This window comes from Typopeltis vanoorti, chromosome 13 (genome assembly GCF_054136105.1).
Source record: "Typopeltis vanoorti isolate ZY-2024b chromosome 13, IOZ_Tvanoo_1.0, whole genome shotgun sequence".
NCBI lineage: Eukaryota > Metazoa > Arthropoda > Arachnida > Uropygi > Thelyphonidae > Typopeltis > Typopeltis vanoorti.
In genome coordinates, this window is record NC_143561.1 from 21,666,176 (window position 1) to 21,686,488 (window position 20,313).

Sequence of the window (20,313 nt, forward strand, 5' to 3'; positions counted from 1 at the left end):
ATCACTCCTATATCATCCAAAAACAAACTGAAGACAACATAAAGCAACCAACACCACCTCTACCATTTTATTAGCACTGCTCAAAACAGTGGTATGCATTGTCATTACATTACATGCCTGCTGAGTGGTCAGCGTATCTGCTCTCCAGCCAAAAGGCTGCAGGTTCGGATCCCACCACGGGCATGGATGTTTGTGATTGTCTGTGAAAATACTAGTGGACAGTAGATAGCGTTGGGATGATGTGCTTCGATAGTTAGAGGATTGAGTGGTGAAGACGTAGAGCTGTGGAGCAAGTGACTTCCCTCGATGAGTCTGGGACTCCCTAGAGATGTCAAGTAGTAATAATAATAATTCAAATTTATATTGCACATTTAGTATCACAGGTAACTTAAAGGTTAAATAATCTGGTTACCTACTCAGAAGTTAAAATTATACTATTTCAAGCTCTTTCAAGCCTCCAATAAGTAAGCAGGTCTTTCACTAAAGATGTTCACAAACATCTCTTTCCACAATGGGATTTGAATCTGTTGGTTGGAAATTGGAGGTAATATATACTTGTCCAACCATACTAGCAAAATTTGGAACACATTTTTCTTTTAAAAGATAAGTTGACACTTAAAAGATGTCGACTTGTTTTTTTATTTAGGTTTTCTTGAAGCTTTTAAAATTTCTCCAATTATAGATCAAACACCATAGTAGTAAGCTGGTGTAATGCAGAACATTAGACAAAAGTTTTAACTGTTGAAAAGTTTTATATCATTTTATTCCATGTATAAATTTATCTTATGTTGTGTTGATATTACATATTAACATCACTTTTGAGTCAGCAAATTCAGCCATCTGGATTGAATAAGGTCATATTCACTATCTTATTAACCATTATTGAACACTAATAGACAGTCGGTAGACAGTCCGATTCAATATTAAAAAGATAAAACTGAAAACTTAGTTTAAACAATAGTTTAATAAGCATTTGCAAGGCATGGAAAACAAAGACAGTAACTATATTTCACAATAACTGGATGCTAACAAAGAAGTTTCAACTAAAAAAAAACTTCCAGAGGTACTGAAAAAGTCACATGATTTACCATTGTAATTTTTACAATTGCTTAGTGTTTTGCTTTAAAAGTTTAAATTTGTAATCCTGTGCAACTGATGTTTGCTTTGTACTGGAATAATTTTGAAAAGAAATAGTATAAATGGGAATTTTAAAACAAAATATAAAATTTGTGCATTGCTGCTAATAAGATAATTTTCACTATAAAATAATAATAATAATTAAAAAAAAAAAAATTCAGATATAGGTTCAGGATTCACTATCCTGAAACCATTATAATTTAGATACCTGTTACTAAGTTAGTTATTCAGAGGATAATTGGTTAAGCTTAAGATTCAGTTAAGTCAGTCAGAATTATGATATGACGAACATTCAAAAATATGAAAAATGAGCATCAAGAACAAGAACTAAAATATTCTTGTTCTTGGATATGAATCTTGAAGTAAACTTCTAGCTTTAAGAATCATATTTCAATCTTAATTTACCAAATGTCTACCAAGTTTTTTCTGCTTTATTTTAGAATAAGCCTGCAGAAGAAGATTGAAGATATTATTATTACATAACACCTCCAGGGAGTCCAAAGACTCATCGAGGGAGGGCACCTACTTTACAACTCTCTCCACCAACTACATTGAACCGCAACTACCATCATCATCTACATCAATGCCATCTACTGCCCATCATCGCTACTAGTATTTTCCAGACAATCGCAAACATCCATGCCCATAGTGGGATTCAATCCTGCAGCCTTTTGGCTGGAGAGTGGATATGCTGCCCACTTGGCCAACCAGACCGGCACATGTGAAATCAATATTTTCACATGAGCAGTAAATTTTCAAAATATCTGTGAAAATTCAGTGTCTAGTAAAGATTCAGTAAGACATATATGTAGGCATTGAAAGAAATAGATTCAAAGATCTGTAGGACATAGGTTTTAGGTCACTTAAAGTTAAATGACCTTTTTGATATGAATCTGCATCTTCGGAATCTACAAAGATTCAAGTAAATCTAATAAGTTCTTAATACTACTGCTATTTTTTTATATTCTTTGTATATTAATGAAATAATGTGGAGACTGCTGAATAACTCTGAGACACACCATACTCACTTATCCTATAACCACCATCCTAGTATTCAGTATTGTGTGTGTGTGTGTGTGTGTGTGTGTGTGTGTGGCTGTGGCTGTTTGTCTGTGTGTCTTTCTCCATCTATATATATATATATATATATATGATATTTTTTATTTTTCAGATATATATGAGGGTGGTCTGAAAAGTTCTTGGCCTCGACCATATATGGCAAAGCTATCGACAAGATTTTTTTTTCTTTTCTTTTTTTTCTAAGTTGGTACATATGTCATAAGCATCCATGTGAAATTGCAAGTCATTCTATCAAGTAGTTTGTTTCATACAGCTGTCTGAAGCAAAAGTGTTGTCTGTATCCCTCGAAATGGATAAAATTGAGTATCGTGCGTTCATAAAATTCTTTGTAAAAGAAGGTTTAACTCCAAAAGAAATTCATTCGACATTCATAAAAGTTTATGGACACTCTTCTCCTTCATTTTTGACAATTAAGAAATGCACTGCTGATTTTAAATGTAGCCATACCAACCTTGAAGATGATCCATGTGAAGGACTTCCAAAAAGTGTAACAACACCAGAAATCGTTGATCAAGTGCACAATATGGTATTGTATGACCAGCGAGTCAAAGTGCGTGAAATTGCTGAGACTATAGGCATTTCAAATGAAAAGAACATGTAGGATATATTTTGCATGAAGAATTGCAAATAAAAAAAGCTTTGCACAAGGTTGGTACCTTGCTTGCTCACACCAGATCAAAAACTCACTTGCATGAAAATCTCTGATCAGTACTTGGAGCATTTTAACAAGAATAAAACTGATTTTGTGCATCGATTTAGTACTATGGATGAGACTTGGATTCGTGATTGCACACCAGAATCCAAACAGCAGTCAAAACAGTGGACAGAAGCCGGTTGTTCAGCATCAAAGAAGATGAAGTCGGTTCCATCAGCAGGAAAGGTCATGGCATCGGTGTTTAGGGATGCTAAAGGCATTTTGTTTATTAATTATCTTGAAAAGGGTAAAACAATAACCAGGGAATATTATTTCGATCTTTAAACTAGAATAGATGAAAAAATTTGTGAGAAAAGACCCAGTTTGCAGAAGAAAAAAATCATCTTTCATCAGGACAATGCACCTGCCCACAAAGGTGTTTTGGCAATGGAAAATTAAGGGATCTACACTATGAATTGTTGGAACATCCATCCTATTCGCCAAATTTGGCTCCCTCTGACTTCTGTCTCTTTCCAAAACTAAAACTCTTCCTTGCTAGTCAGTGTTTTTCTTCGAATCAAAAGATGATTGTAGCTGTCCAGGGGTATTTTGCAGATCTTACTGAGAACCACTACAGGGATGACAGGAATTGCATGCGAAAAAGAGGCAATGGAAGAGATATAAGGAGACAGGTGAAGAGAAGATGCATGAAGAATATAAGACACAGGCCAGAATATAAGAGTGACTAGTATGGTAAGGAAGGCAAAGCTGGAATATGAGAGGAGATTGGTCCTAAGATCCCAAGAAAATCCTAGGGAATTTTGTAGCCAGTAGGAGGAGAAATTACTGTTGAAGAATGATATTGTGGGATAAAAATGGGAATAGAGTGACTGATGTAGAGGATGCAAGACAGGATATTTAGTTGGGTGTTGCTACAGACTCAGGAGCACAGAGGGTGGGGACCAGGAGATGTTTAGACAGTTAAGTTTGGCAAGTGCAAGAAGAATGATTGTAATGGAAGATTTTAACTACCGTAGTATAAATTGGGGAGAGGAAGATGCAGGTAGCAATAACGGAATGGAATTTCTAGAATTCTTTAGGGACAAATGTCTTAGGCAACATTTAATAGAGGGAACAAGATGTTCAAGAGATTTGGTTATAGCATCAGAAGAGTTGATAATAACTGAGCTGACATCTCTCCCACCAGTTGGAGAGAGTGACCATATCGTTTTGGCTTGGAAAATGAATAGACATGCAGGAGTATCAAAGAGACGGGAACGTATGTGGAATTATAAGGCAGGTGATTATAGTAGTCTGTCTAAGACGTGAACTTGGGGAAGTTTCATGGAGGGAGGAATTGGAAGGCCGGGATATCATTAGTGCGAGGGAAATTGTGAAAGAATATTTGTTAGCAGCAATGGTAAGTTGTATACCATGAGTGAAGAAGAGGACACAATTTGGAGTAAAGTGGATGACAAACAGTATTAAACAGGAATTGCATGCGAAAAAGAAGAGGCTATGGAAGAGATATAAGGAGACAGGTGAAGAGAAGATGCATGAAGAATATAAGACACAGGCCAGAAGAGTGACTAGTATGGTAAGGAAGGCGAAGCTGGAATATGGGAGGAGATTGGCCCTAAGATCCAAAGAAAATACTAGGGAATTTTTTAGCTATGTGGCCAGTAGGAGGATAAATGACTGTGGAAGAATGATATTGTGGGATAAAAATGGGAATAGAGTGACTGATGCAGAGGACATAGTAAAATTGTTCAATGAAAACTTTTTTAGAATATTTCATCCTGGAGGAGTCAGTTTTAATACTAGAGGGATAGGGCAGGTTCGAGGTTTAGAGGTACAGGAGGAGAGTGTGTTTCAAATACTGAGTACTCTGGATGTCAGTAACGCTTTGGGACTGGATGGTATTTCACCACGAGTTTTGAGAGAATGTGCTAGGGAACTGACAACACTTTACCTGGTTTTTCAATGAAAGTTTGGCTGTGGGAAAGGTGCCCATGGAATGGAAGGAAGGTAAGATAGTGCCATTGCATAAGGGTGGTAGCAGACTGGAAGTGTCTAATTATAGGCCAGTCTGTGTGTCATCAGTAGTTGTTAAGATCTTGGAGAAATTAGTTAGGGAGTATGTACAAAGTTGGGCAGATGAGGGTAATGTTATCTGTGAGAGTCGACATTGATTTGTGAAGGGTCGTTCTTGTTTTAGTAATATGCTAGCCTTTTATAATGAAGTTACAAGAACATTAGATGAGGGAAAGGCATATACTGCCATTTTTTTAGACTTAGTGAAGGCATTTGACAGGGTGCCACATGATAAGCTGATATTTAAATTGCACATGGGTCTGGATGTCAGATTGGTCAACTGGATTCAGGATTGGCTGTCTGATAGATATCAGAGAGTTGTGTATGGTGGGGCAGTTTCAAGGAGGCAGAGGGTTACAAGTGGTGTCCCACAAGGCTCAGTACTAGGACCTATATTGTTTAACCTTTATATCAATGACATTGTCCGTGGATTGCAAGGGGATATTCAGTTGTTTGGGAATGATGCGAAGCTGGGAAGGATTATTAGTAATAGAACATATGTGGTAGCCCTGCAAGAGGATTTGAATAAGCTAGATAGATGGGCAAATGAATGAGGGTGTCAGTTTAATGCAGCAAAATGTAAGGTCTTGAGGTTTGAGAAACATCGATGGGATGCTGCATACTCTATGGGAGGAGTTATACTGGAGGAAGTAGGGGAGATGAGACAAGAGATCTGGGGTTGATAATTGATAGAAACCTGAAGTTTAGGGGACATATTGCAAAGGTGGTGAAGGTAACACAGAGGATTGCTGCAATTATGAGAAGGACACTGACCTGCAGAGATAAGAGGGTTATCATTCCGTTGTATAAGTCTCTGATCTGACCACACTTGGACTATTGTTCTCAGATTTGGTCCCCAGGATTTGAAGAGGATAAATTAACTGTGTAAAGGATACAAAGACGGATGACAAAGATGGTTTCAGGACTGTACAAGGATAGTTATGAGAATCGGCTGAGGGAATGTGGACTGCAGAGTTTGGTGGATAGAAGAAGGAGAGGTGATATGATTGAGACTTTTAAACTGTTGAGAGGTGGTTACAGGGTTATCTGCCTTTGTACCCTTTCCACAGTTAATTTATCCCCTTCAAATCATGGAGACTAAATCTGAGAACAATAGTCAAAGTGTGGTCTGATCAGAGACTTATACAATGGAATGATAACCCTTTTATCTCTGCAGGTCAGTGTCCGTCTCATTATTGCAGCAATTCTCTTGGTTAAACTCCGCTGTTCAACCAAGCGGGTTCTTTCGCTTGGTTGAACAGTGGGAAGGAGTAATGACATGAGGCCATCCCTGGAAGATATGAAAGGAAACTGTGAGCAAGAGGGTGAGGAGTGGTTTCTTTGCATGGAGGGTGGTTGAACCGTGGAATGCATTGCCTGATGGAGTGGTGAGAGTGAGAACAGTCAGTGAGTTTAAGGAGTGGTATGATAGACTTTGTGTTTCCTATGAAAAGTCTTTTGACTCCATGGAGGCCTGAATAATAATAATGGCACTGGAGCATCGCTGGAATAAATGTATTAGTCTCAAGGGAGATGTTGAAAAATAAAAATAATTTTGAAATTATAAATTCGTTTTTTCATTGTTAGGCCAAGAACTTTTCAGACCACCCTCGTAGGTGTTTGTACCACTGAAAAAAAAAAGGATCGTGTGCGTGATCTCTCTCTCTCTCTCTGTGTGTGTGTGTGTGTGTGTGTGTGTGTGTGTGTGTGTGTGTGTGTGTGTGTGTGTGTGTGTGTATTTATGTATATATTTATGATATTTTTTATTTTTCAGATATATAGGTGTTTACACCACTGTGGGGGAAAAAAATGGATTGGCATTGTGAAAAGTATAGGGAAAAAAAGAGTTGGGGTGGTAAGCATGATATGTCCTGAATGGAGGAACTTGGAAAACTTTCTGTAAATATTACAAAATTTTCATAAATTAAAATGACATCCTTAAAGGCCAGAAATCAACAAGAAAATATTTCAGATTTAAGGAGGTCTTCTGTTCCTGTTTTAAATATTTTTCCAGTATCTAGCCAAAGAAATGTTGTATTAGATGATTGCTATGTATTGGATGTGCCTTACACTGAAAAGCAACATCTACAGAGTTCTCAGCAGTTTGCCGATAAAAGTATTTGCTGCCAAATGAAAGATGGTACTGGTGATAAAAGTAATGAAAAACTGCCTTTCCTAAATAGCTCAACTTGTGAAAAATGCAAAGCAAAATCAGATATTCACCATATTCCTAAAAAAAGTATAGATGAAGAAGTTCAAAATCAAGAGTCTACTTTAAGGTCCTTATCACGTGATTCATTAAATAATGCTTTAGATGATGATGATTGTTTAAAAAATAAACCAGGAAATAGCTACTTGCATAGCACTTCTGAGGAAATTACAGAATTGGCATCTGTGGAAGTGCACGATAGAACAGTCCCGTCTTCTAGTAACCTAGAAAATTCTACCTCTGCCATTTGTGTTACACTGCCTTGTAATAATATTACTCTAGATAATCCAGGAGTCCCATTAACAGATAGTATGTGTACCAGCAGGTATGACTTCCTTTATCTATTTCTCTTATCTTAGTAGTAGTTTTATTTTTAATTACATTAATTTTTTTAATGAGAAAATTGTATTTCCAGCTAATATTAAAAGTTTATAGGACACGTTTATTTAGTATTATTGAAATTTTGGCTTCGCACATGCTTTTTTTCTGCTATTATTGTGCAGTTACCCCCAGGGAGTCAAGGATTTATCAGAGATCTTCATGATAACATTCTGTTATACTTGGTGAATATTCCCACACAAAGGCTTATCTTCCCTCAGTGGTAGAAATCAACTAGAATCTGAAGTGGTGGTTAGATGTCATTATCATCATCTAGGTGACATACCACTGCTTTGATTATTGAAGGCCTGAAGTGAACAGCTTCCATGTCCACTTCGGGTCTGAAGACATGACAAAAACCAAATGGCTCAAGCAGTTTGGTTTCTGTCTCCTCTCTCACAAGTAGCATATAGTTACTTCCTTGAAGGACATGCCAATTACATCAGGGATCCAAACTCAACCCCCATTCAAGGACACAACAGTAAAATGGTGTATCCACAGCTCAACTGCTGGATAGTACACAGGACTATACTTTGGGGACTGCCTCTCTCTAGGCATGATCTGATAGCAGGCATTTTTTTTCTAGTTAGTTTTCACTAATATATAGTGGGAGGCTTGGTTTCCTCTGCGAGTCTTTATGTGAGTTTTACTGTATATTACTAGAGAAAAAAAAATTCCCACAATAAATCAAAATTTTTTTTAAAAAATTAGGAATCTTGGACATTTTAAAAGTAGCCATGTGGAATGTTCAAAGCAGAACAACAAAGGAATTAGGATTAGTAAAACAACTAAAAACCAGAAATATTCATATAACTGATAATAGAAATAAAAAAGAAATTAAAGGTAACAAAAGATACAGATGGTTTTGCTATGCTATGTAGTGGAGGAGTGGACCAACATATCAGAGTTTCTAGTGGGGTGGCCATTTTAATTAATAATAAATGGAAAAATAGAATATGAAAGTACAATTTTGTGTTCACTCGTATAACAGTTAAATTAAAAATAAATAGAAGCTACTTAAATAGCATAGGAGTATATGTCCCTGAAGAAAGTAGGAAAGAGGATTCTGAACAGTTTTATGAGGAACTAAAAAACAGTTAATAAAAATGACTATATATTAATAATAAGAGATCTTAGTGCCAGAGTTGGAAATAGTCCAATTCCAAATGTTATAGGAAAATATGGGGAAATTTGCATGAATAACAATGGTCAAGTACTATTAGACTTCTGTACTTTCAATAATTTTAAAATAACCAATACTTGTTTTTTTCAAAAAAGAATATAAATAACTATACATGGCAGAAGAGCAAGAGCTATAATTGATTATATCATTCCCAATTAGAAACTAGCTCCCATGTGTGAGAGATGTTTATAGAGGAAGTGAAATTATTTTGTAGTTTCTAAAATAGAAATACTAGCAAAATGGAGAAAGGAAGTAAATAAGGGAAAAAAAACAAATAGAACAAGCATACAAAGTATATCTATTACAAGAATATAACATTAGAATGCTGTATCAATCACGATTAACAGATTACATAAAAGAAGCCCAAATTAGTGAAGATATAGAAGAAGAATTGAAAAAATAAAATATTAAAAAGGAAAATATTAAAAATCTGGAACACAGATATAGAAAATGCAATAAAAGAAAAACAAATGGCATACAAATCACTCCTTCAAAAACATACAAAAACAAAAGAAATATAGCTAAAACCATAGTGCAGAAAGCTCACCAAGATTCTTTGGGACAGATTTATTAATAACATAGAATAAGACATTATTTTTATGGCTAATATAACCTACTTTCATTTAGGAGTGTCCTTTTTTTTTTACAATTTTATTGGCTTTTTACTCAAATCTTAGGACATGATGCGTTATAAAACTAATATTTTATAACGCATGTTAAGCTGTTAAAAGAAGAGGGTTTGGGAAAAGTGGGGATAAAGCAATGTGGGGGAATTATTTGAAAAAACCCAGGTTTTTTATATGTATGTATAACATTATTATTAAGGATAGTAGAGAGCACTTTAGGAGGATGGAGGGGGTGAGAGAATGATCTGAAAATAGGAAATATTTTTTGGAGAAGGAGGATTAATGGGATTCACCTTTTCCCATCAGCAGATGAATGCATATCGCTGGGATAAGTAGACAGCCAACAATAACATCCAGAAAAGGTATATCTGAATTTTCCTCCTATATTATTCTACATATATTTGTTTTATAACACATCAGTAATGCCCTAAGATTTGAGTAAAAATCCAATGACATTGTAAAAAAAGGGAACTTCTAAATGAAAGTATGCTATATTAGCCGTAAAAATAATAATTTATTTTAGAGGAGTAACATGGAAATTTTCCCAGAAATAATACCTAATAGAATAAGACATACGTGGAAGATAAGACATAGCCTACGAAATATTAAGGAAATTAAACAATGAAGACAGAGATACAGCACAGATCAACATAATACAATTGAAATAATGGATAGAACATTATAAGAATTTATGATATGACCCAAATTTCTTCTTATTATTCCTTACCTTGCGGTGGCAAGGATTTTCTATTCACTTAACTGCTACCATATTGAGGATAAGGTGGTTATCTCTATGTCTGTAGATGCGTGTGTTCACGGGACAGTTTGCCTGTTCTGGAGGACGAAAAAACCCCCTACCTCCGTATGAGACAGGCTAACTCACCTTTAATCCAAAGAGACTAGATAAAGTTTTCTCACATCACTGATGGTAATTGAACCCAGGTCTTTCCCATCAAAGGGCTTTGTCTATACTGCCTGAGCTACAGATGACCAAAATTTAATAACAGAAAATAATAATGAAGAAATCAGTACTGATGTACCAGTATGAGACAGGCTAACTCACCTTTAATCCAAAGAGACTAGATAAAGTTTTCTCACATCATTGGCGGTAATCGAACCCAGGTCTTTCCCATTAAAGGGCTTTGTCTATACTGCCTGAGCTACAGATGACCAAAATTTAATAACAGAAAATAATAATGAAGAAATCAGTACTGATGTACCAATAAAATCAGAACGAAAAGAAGCAGTAAATATCAAAAATCAATAAATAGAAAATCAACTGAATTAGATCAGTGTTTCCCAGATTTTTCCTACAACAGAACACTTCACAAATCCTGAAATTTTCACGGAACACCTTGGTTATTTTATGGCATAATGATAAAGAGTATTAGTACATTTATGTATATGGTGTGACATGCTGACAAATATAAAATTACATTTAAATCAGTTATCAATAACAATCAAAAATTTATATTATTATTATAAGTACTTACGAGTGAATGCAGACTTTTTCTCCTGTGTGCTGGTAGTTTTCCCCCTTCTTTTGTACATCCTGGAGATCGCTTTGTAGGCTGGAGGTGGATGAATCACTATCTGTTGCTGTCACGAATACTTTCAATAAGAGATTTCTTAACACCAAAATTAAACAAAGTCCCTTGTCTCTTATTCATATTAAAATTTAAATCTGTACGCCTATTACTTTTAAAGAATCACTGCACTTTCGAAACAGTGATTTCGAAACAAGCACTTTCACCCTACAATGCGAACTTGCAAAGAAAGTATTCAGTATTACTAGATTTGAGAACAGAGGATACACCGCCCATTGTTGTAATCAGCTTACAGGCATGGTAATAAACAGCGGTATTTCCTTTGGTGAATGTGGAAAGATTTTGATGTATAAAAATTAACGATAATTCATGAATATTTCCATGTTTAGAAATATGCTGCTTGGTCACTGACATTTGCAACATAGATGTTATTTCGTTCAGTTTTGAGAACAGAGGATGCTCCACCCATTGTTCTAATCGGCTTACAGGCAATTTTTATGACCTGTCATAAACAGCAGTATTCCCTTTCCTGAATTACTTCCATGTTTAAAAATACACAGCTGGATCACTGACATCATGAATACTTATTCACTTTCTGTGGAACACAATTTGGGAAACTGGATTAGATGATATAAATACAGAGTTTTGGAAATATGGAGGAGAATATTTACGTTTATAAGAAATATTTAGAGTTTATACGAAAACTGACTTTTGAAAAAACCGGTTTTCGAATTTTTACAAAAAAAAAAAAATAATAATAATTTGAACAGTAAAAAATATTTATACTTATTTTAAAAGCTTTCAGTTTACTTTATATTTATGGAAATACAAAAAAAAGTAACAAAATAAAATATATTCTATACAAAACCAGATAAATAAAAAAAAAAAAAACTAAAATAACTAAAATCCATACAAATCCATACAATTTTTCAGTTTATTTAATATTTATGGAACTGCAAAAATATGACAAAATAAAATATACTCCATACAAAACCAAATAAAAAAACAAACTAAAATGACTAAAATCTGTACAAAATATAAATTAAAAATTTTTATTTCATTTAGTATTTTTCTTCAGGAAATTTCAAAAATCAAAATGTCCACTGAACAATTACTTAATCTTGTTCTTATTCTAGATACAAAATTGCCTGAAATGAAAATACTCCTTCACTGGCTACCGAACTTGGTTTTATCGTTTTCGGGCATCAAGTAATAAATCTAAATTCTTTGTTCTTTTATTGGTTTCCTCAAATCTTGAAAATTTGGCTTTCAGTGTCTTCGGATTTGATATTCTTTCTTCAGGTTCCTCAAGAAACCTATGAATTGATTTTTCCATGGCTTCTTTTAGAGCATTGCCCTGATTAATAGTTTCTCTATCTCCGATATATTCATCATCGGAATCTGTTTCCATACAAGAATTTGGATATATTGTACACAATATTTTTCCAGATAACTTAATAATATCAAGTTTTGAAGCTAGTGGAAATACACTAGATTTCTTTGTTGAAATGTTTATGGATTTTGCAAATATAACAAAAGGGTTACCAATCTAACTTGTCTTCTTTCTTGAATTCGTACTTTTAAAGCATTTAATAATTTGGAACTAATTTCAGTCTTTAAATTTTTTAGTTCATTTAACCGAAATTCAAATATGCCTTCACTTGTTAATAAATTTGGCATCTTGCTGCTCTAATGCCTCAGCTGCTAGATGTACTGGTCCCAACACTTTAAAAAGCTCCATGATTTTAGGATATTGAGCTTCATTCTGCATATGAGAAGCACCAATATCATTCAAAGCTAAAACAACACACTCTTTTAATGTTATAAATCTTACAATCATGGCCTCTAAACTATTCCATCTCATTTGGCAGTCAAGAATCAGATATAATTCCTTTTTTTTTCTTGTTTTACATAATTCTGAACGATGCTATCTCTTACGGGTGATTTTCTAAAAAAATTTGCAAATTTTTCTAATTAAATTGAATGTTTGTAATTGTCAGACAACATACGGAATCCACAGTAGTTATCTAGATCAATAGAATTCAAAAAATCCTTGCCATAGTCATCTTCACACTCTATGCCATCTTCCGATTCCTCACTTGTAACATATACGTCGGTTTCAAGTCAAAATGTTAATGTTTTTAATTAAATAATTAATTTTTACATATAAATTCTAGTATATCTAAAACTGGTTTTTTAAATTTAATAACCGGTTTTCAAATTTTACAAGTATATCCAAAAAAAAACAGTTTTTAAAAACTGACAAACCCTAATATTTACATCAGATTCTTAAAATTAATAAATAACTGTTGGAGGAAATGTGAGGTTCCATCAGATTGGTTAAAAGTTAAGGTTATATCTATATTTAAGAAAAGATACAGAGATCGTGGAAATTACAGAAGAATAACTATTAAATACAGGTTATAAAATTTACAGTAAAATCTTGGATAAAAGACTTAGAAATATTGCAAACAATCTACTCTCAGAAGAACAGAATGGTTTCAGACATAGGAGATCATTTATACAGGGTGGTTCAAAATTGCACGTACAAACTTTGAGGAGGGAGGGGGGGCATAGAGAACATCAAAATCAACCATATTGATCCTTGAATGATCCATAGTCACACAAATTCCAATGCAAATGCGCAGACATTTAATGATGCGGTACACGTCTATTTGGGTACCTTTCGCGATACATTCGTACAGCGGCTCGTCCATTACCGTCAGCTAACCCATAAACGAGGTGCATGTCTGCCATCTCAGCATTCGTAAAACTGTTCTTCATACGACGTCGAAAGCTTGAATGAGGAAGCCCCAATTGCTCACCTGGAGCACTGGCGAATGCCACCTATCAGTTTCGGGTGGCATTTCTCGTCATGCTTTCCTATGTGACTATGGTTGATTTTGATGTTCTCTACCTCTCCTCAAAGTTTGTATGTGGAATTTTGAACCACCCTGTATAGACAATATTTATGTGTTAAAACAAATTATTGAAAAAAGATGAGAATTTAATTTAGAAACTCATATGTCCTTTATAGATTATGTGAAAGCTTTGATAAAAAATACAGAGAAGAAACTATGGAATATAATGAAAAAAACAAGGATATCCATTATATTTGGTACAAGCTATACAAAGTTTATATAAAGATACAGAAATACAGTTAGGTAATAACAGAAGAGATTGAAATAAATCATGGCATCAGACAGGGATGTAGCTTATCTCCAACTCTATTCAATATATATATATATTGATCAGATTATTAAAATATGGAAAACAACAATGAAAGAAGGTATCCAGTTCACCAGAAGAACTGCTATCAATACAATGCTGTATGCAGATGATCAGATTATATTAAGTGATGATGAATTTCAGAAATCATTTATGAATTAAACAAAATAAACTAACAATACAATTTAAAAATTTCAAAACAGAAAACAAAAGTCGTGGCATTTAAAGGTTGAGATCATGTTAAATCAAAAATAGTTATAGAAAATTAAATGATAGAACAGATAACAGAGTTTAATTATTTAGGCTGCATAAAAACATATCTAAAAGTTATAGATGAAAAAAAATAAAGAAATTTCAGAAAATCTGTGGAACAATAAAAGGACACTGAATCAAAAACAGATGGGAAACAACTAAAATTTTACAAAGTAATGGCCACTATCACTCTATTAGATAGTTCACAAACATGGACTGTTAAAAAGAAAGATGAAAGTAAAATACAAGCTGCAGAGATGAGATTTTTAAGAGCAATAAAAGGATGGCATCAAATTGGGCTTATAAGAAATGAAGACATCAGAAAAGAACTAGATATTTATAATGTAAATGAGAAGATCAAGGAATATAGAGAAAAGGAAAGAACATCTGTGACTTCTCATTTCCATGGTCCATCTACTGTTTCCAGCCTACAGATACAAACACCTGCTCAAACCAAATAACAGAAATAATTCTTACTGTGATATCTTCATTTTTCCAGAATACCTGACCATTAACTAAGTCAAGGTTCACCAACAAGTGTGCAAAGACATTTCAGGGGAAAAGAAATTAGCCATATGTTGCCCGAGACCAATTTTCCAGCATTGCACTCAGCCTATACCTGCAGATTCCATCAGCTGCAAAAGTATAAAAAATAATAATAATAAAATAAGTTGGCAAATCTAAATCAAATTTTTAAAGGACCAAATGCTGTAAACATACTTCTCTAAATGGCATTAGTTTGGTCTCTTGCTAAGGCATTTGGGCCCAACAATACTAATTTAGTAGTATCATGCCACAAAGCACTTCTACTTTATTAAGAACTCTCATCCTATGCTGCCTTCCTTCCGAAAAATCAGAATCTTAAATATATGGCATCATCAAGTCAGCTTGTCTTGATGACTTGGTGGTGACATTATGCCACCAATTGTCTTCAGAAGAATCCTAAATAACATTGACACCAATAAGTCATCTATCCTTGAATGCAAACCCCTCCCCCCCCTCAACACCATTATGCTAAAAACTTATACCCCAGAATCGAGGCCAGTCTTATATCACCAAACTACCATCCTGTGGCCTGCCTTCTGCATTTCCAATTGAATCATCAGCTTCCTCTCTGGCTATACTATCACACAATGAACAGTAAATGGCTTTGCTTCTGAGATTTCCCCCATGAATGCAGGATACTTGCAGAGCTTCTCTGTACTTGCATCCACTCTACCTCCTATACCTGAATGATTTTCTCTTACTGGTTTCATATCCTATTTGTAGCTTTGTTAATAACATACACTTCATTCCTCTTCATCATCATCCTTACACTTTATTATAAATTAAATTATATTTGACAAATTCTTATTTAATTCATGCACAGATGTATCTTATCCACACCATTTTTCAAGAAACTTGGTATACTTTTCTGCTAAAAGGCACTATTTTTTACCTGTAGAACTTTGTAATCCCAAATCTGGGTAGCCATGGTGGAATGCTGCTCACATGTTTAAGGTAACCCCCAAACATCTCTCTAACTGTCCATTGCTATACAGAAGAGGATAACTTGATTATCACTGACTTCCTTACCTTCACTGATTCACTCTATCATAGAGTGATCTAACATATCCTTGTCTCTTCTATAGGTACATTCATGGATAGTATTCTGCAGAATTGTCCATATTATTCCACCTGTGTATTCCTGCCAATTTTCATACCAAAATTTATTATAGCACTTACTGAATTTAGTTAAAGAATCCTACAGACTGTTAGTGGATTTATTTAGCAGTATAACATAATCTGCTTAAAATAAAGTGCTGAGTTGAATATCTCCAATTTTAATATCGGATCAAATGCCATTTTTCTATTTCTCATAACATGAGATGTATGATATATCGTATTGTGTGATGTATGGAAACTCGATGATCCATGGTGTGCAAGATAGGATGCTGGAGGAACAATAGAAAGTGTGGCTATGGCAGGGCGAAAGAGTGGATGAAATGATTGTGATGGTGGGCATGAATGACTCGAGAGGCAGTGTAAATCGAGTGTCAAGAGATCTGAGATTCATGCTTGAGGTTGTATGCAGAGAGGAAACATTGTGTGTTTTACCCAGGTATGATAATGAGGAGCTTAGCAGAAAAGCAGTAATAATGAATAGCATAATAGCCAGAATGTGTCAGAAGAGAAGATTGGAACATGTGGATGCTTGGAGGGCATTTGAGGACAGAAAGGAACTGTATGCGAGAGACTGCTTGCATGTGAATGAGGAAGAACGTAGACATCTGGAGAGTTCGCTGTTTTCTGAAAGAGTCGGTGTATCAATGGAGGGAAATTAGAATTCCCAGGGTGGATGGTAGCAGGGGTGGCCTCTTGTGGAAATGGGTGCTTGGAGGAAGGGGGACAACAATCAGGTAACACTGAGTTCAGTGGGATCTGGAGGGAATAATGATAAGTATAGAAGCAGTGACATTTTTATGCTTTATGCTAATGCCAGGAGTATCCAGAATAAAGGAGATAAATTGTGGTGCTGATAGTATCAGCCTGGCCAAAGATTATTGGGATCACTGAGAGGTGGTTGACAGAAGATGACATAATACCAGGAACAGAAGTAACAGGGTACAGCATTTTTCGGCAGGATAGGAGGGGAAAATGTGCTGCTGGAATACTGTTTATGATAAGTAATGACTTATGTCCTCTAAGAGTGGAGGCTCTGGAAAGCAGTGACACTAATGGTTTTGAAAGCATATTGGGGTGAAGTAGAGGTGGGTAAGACAGGATATTTAGTGGGGTGTTGCTACAACCCAAGGAGTACAGAGGATAGGGAGCAGGAGATGTTTAGGCAGTTAAGCTTGGCAAGTGCAAGAAGAATGATTGTTATGGGAGATTTTAACTACAGCAGTATAAGCTGGGATGAGGAAAATGCATGTAGTAATAACAGAATAGAATTTTTGGAATTCTTTAGGGACAAATGTCTTAGGGAACAAGAGTTTTGGATTTGGTCATAGCATCAGAAGAGCTGAAAATAACTGAAATGACATCTCTCCTCTAGTTAGAGAGAGTGACCATGTGGTTTTGACTTGGAAGATGAATAGACATGCAGGAGTATCAAAAAAAAAAAAAAAAAGGGAACATATATGGAATTAAAGGGCAGGTGATCATAATAGTCTTAGATATCAACTTGGGGCAGAACTGGATGGCCAGGATATCATTAGTGCTTGGGAAATTGTGAAGGAATATTTGTTAGCAGCAATAGTAAACTGTATTCCACGAGTGAAGAAGTGGACACAATTTGGTGCAAGGTGGATGACAAGCAATATCAAACAGGAACTGCAGGTGATAAAGAGATATAAGGAGAGGTGTGGAGAGCAGATGCATGAAGAATATGACTCAGGCCAGGAGAGTGACTAGTATGGTAAGGAAGTTGTGTATTGGGGGGCAATAAGAGAAGATATTAGCCCTGAGATCCAAAGAAAATCCTAAGGAATTCTTTCATTGTGGCCAGTAGGAGGAGAAATGATTGTGGAAGAATGACATTGCTGGATAAAAATATAGAGTGACTGATACAAAGGATATAGTGAAGTTGTTCAGTGTGCACACTATTGCAGTATTTCATCTTGTAGATGAAGGTTTTAATTATTATTATTATGGGCGACTCCAAGGAGTCCTTAGACTCATCGAGGGAGACCCTAAACATCATGTCCATCACAACTATATGACATTCACACAGTATCTATCATACTTTGCCTTGAATTCATTCACTGTCATAGCACCCACAACAGACTCTGGCAGCTTATTCCACTCATTCACCACTCTAAAAGTAAAAAACCCAGCTCTAACATCCTTACTAACCACACTCTTGCCCAGCTTCCATAGATGTCCCCTAGTCCTCCCACCACCAGTCCTGTTCTTAAAATATCCTCTGAATTAATCCTATAGAAACCCTTCAGCAATTTGAATGGCTCAATCATATCTGCTCTTTTCCGCCTATCAACCAATTTCTGCAACCCACAAATCTTCAACCTGTTTTCATAAGGTTCATTCCATAGACCTGCTGTCATCTTGGTCACTCGCCTCTGGATCTTCTCATCCTTCTCCCCATCAAGAAGAAACCCAGGTGACCAGATCTGGGCACAGTAATCAAGATGGGGTCTTATCAATGCTCGATACAGAGGAACAATAACTTGCTTATCTCTGCTCGTCAAAGTATTCTTCAGCATCCAAGTGATTTGATGAGCTGATTTAGTCACTTTTGCGATGTGCCCACTAAACTTCAACTGCCTATCCATTAACACTCCCAAGTCCCTGGCCTCATCAATCTCCTGGAGCACAGTTCCACCAATGTGATATACTGCTGCTAATCTTTTCATCCCAAAATGCATAACGTTACATTTTGCCACATTAAATTGACATCCATTCCCTTTAGTCCAGACCTCCAATCTATCCAAATAATCCTGCAAAATTTTGACATCTTCTGCATTCACTATTGCCCTACCCAACTTGGCATCATCATCAGCGAACAAATGAACTGTTCCTCTCAGATCCTTCCCTATATCGTTAATGAACAAATTAAACAGCAGTGGTCCAAGAACAGAACCCTATGGCACACCACTACTCACAGGCCGTCTTTTGGATTCTACTCCTGAGTAAACTACTCTCTGGTATCTCTCCATCAACTACCCTCCTATCCATCTCACCAACCCTATATCCATTCCCATATATTGCAGTTTACGGATTAGAATTCCATGTGGTATCCTGTCAAAGGCCTTAGCCATGTCCAGCAGTATCACTGTAAACCCATTACTCTTATCCAGTTCAGTCGTTACTGTGTTATAAAACCTCAGCAAGTTACTGAGGCATGATTTATCCTTTACAGAACCATGCTGTCCCCCATACAGTATCTCATTTTCATCAATCCATTCCTGTATTTTTCCCTTGACTACTTTCTCCAAGACCTTGAACAACGATTCCTGATATGCTGATCGGTCGGTAATTTGCAACAGTAGTCTTGGATCCTCCTTTATGCAGTGAACTATTTTCCCCTGTTTTTACCCCTTCGGGACTAAACCAGACCTGAGACTTGGATTAAACAATAAGGTCAAGGACACTGACAATTCTTTAGCTGCTTCACATAAGACCCGTGCTGATATACCATCCAATCCCACAGATGTATTCACATTAAGGTTCTGTAATAGACTATTCACCTCCACTTCATTCACCTTAATTCCCATATTAACTAATGATTCCTTCAACTCTTGCAAAGTGCTCACTTAGTAAATCCACTATATCGATTGATTCAGTGACCTTCCTACCATTGGTGTTCCTTAAAATCATTCTGCCGTGTACAGTTTTTCTTTTACTAGCAGTATATTGAAAGAACTGTTTGGGATTCTCTTTAGCTTGCATGGCTAATTTCCTTTCATAGTCTGTTTTTGCTTTTCTCACCACACTCGTTACCCTTCTGGCCTGTGCTTTATAACGTTCATGTGCCTGCAGGTCACCTTTCTCCTTAAATTCCTTCCTTCCATTTAATACTAGAGGGGTAGGGCAGGTTCGAGGTTTAGAGGTTCATTTAGTTTAGAGGTGAAATACCATCCAGTCCTGTGCGGACTGGATGGTATTTTACCACTGGTTTTGAGAAGAATGTGCTAAAGAACTGACAGCTCCTTTGACCTAACTTTTCAATGAAAGTTTGGCTATGGGAAAAGTACCCAATGGAAGGAAAGTAAGATAGTGCTATTGCATAAGGGGCTTTAGCAGACTGGAAGTGTCTAATTATAAGCCAGTTGGTGTGTCATCAGTAGTTGTTCAGGTCTTGGAGAAATTAGGGAGTATATACGGAGTTGGGCAGACGAAAGTAATGTTATTTGTGAGAGTCAACATGGATTTGTTAAGGGGCACTCTTGCTTAAGTAATATGATTGCCTTTTATAATCAAGTGACAAGAGCAGTTGATGAGGG

The 20,313-nt window shown here is 35.7% G+C and overlaps 1 protein-coding gene across 4 annotated transcripts in view; it reads left to right on the forward strand.

The window, feature by feature from the left end:
* LOC150099984 (tubulin monoglutamylase TTLL4-like) overlaps positions 1 to 20,313 on the forward strand; it is a 548,120-nt gene that overhangs the window by 52,087 nt on the left and 475,720 nt on the right. For all 4 annotated transcript variants that reach the window (XM_090402675.1, XM_090402676.1, XM_090402677.1 and 1 more), the window contains exon 2: positions 6,720 to 7,479. In XM_090402675.1, coding sequence (XP_090258801.1) covers positions 6,875 to 7,479 — 605 coding nt within the window. In that variant the 5' untranslated portion in view covers positions 6,720 to 6,874. The remainder of the gene's footprint in view (positions 1 to 6,719; positions 7,480 to 20,313) is intronic.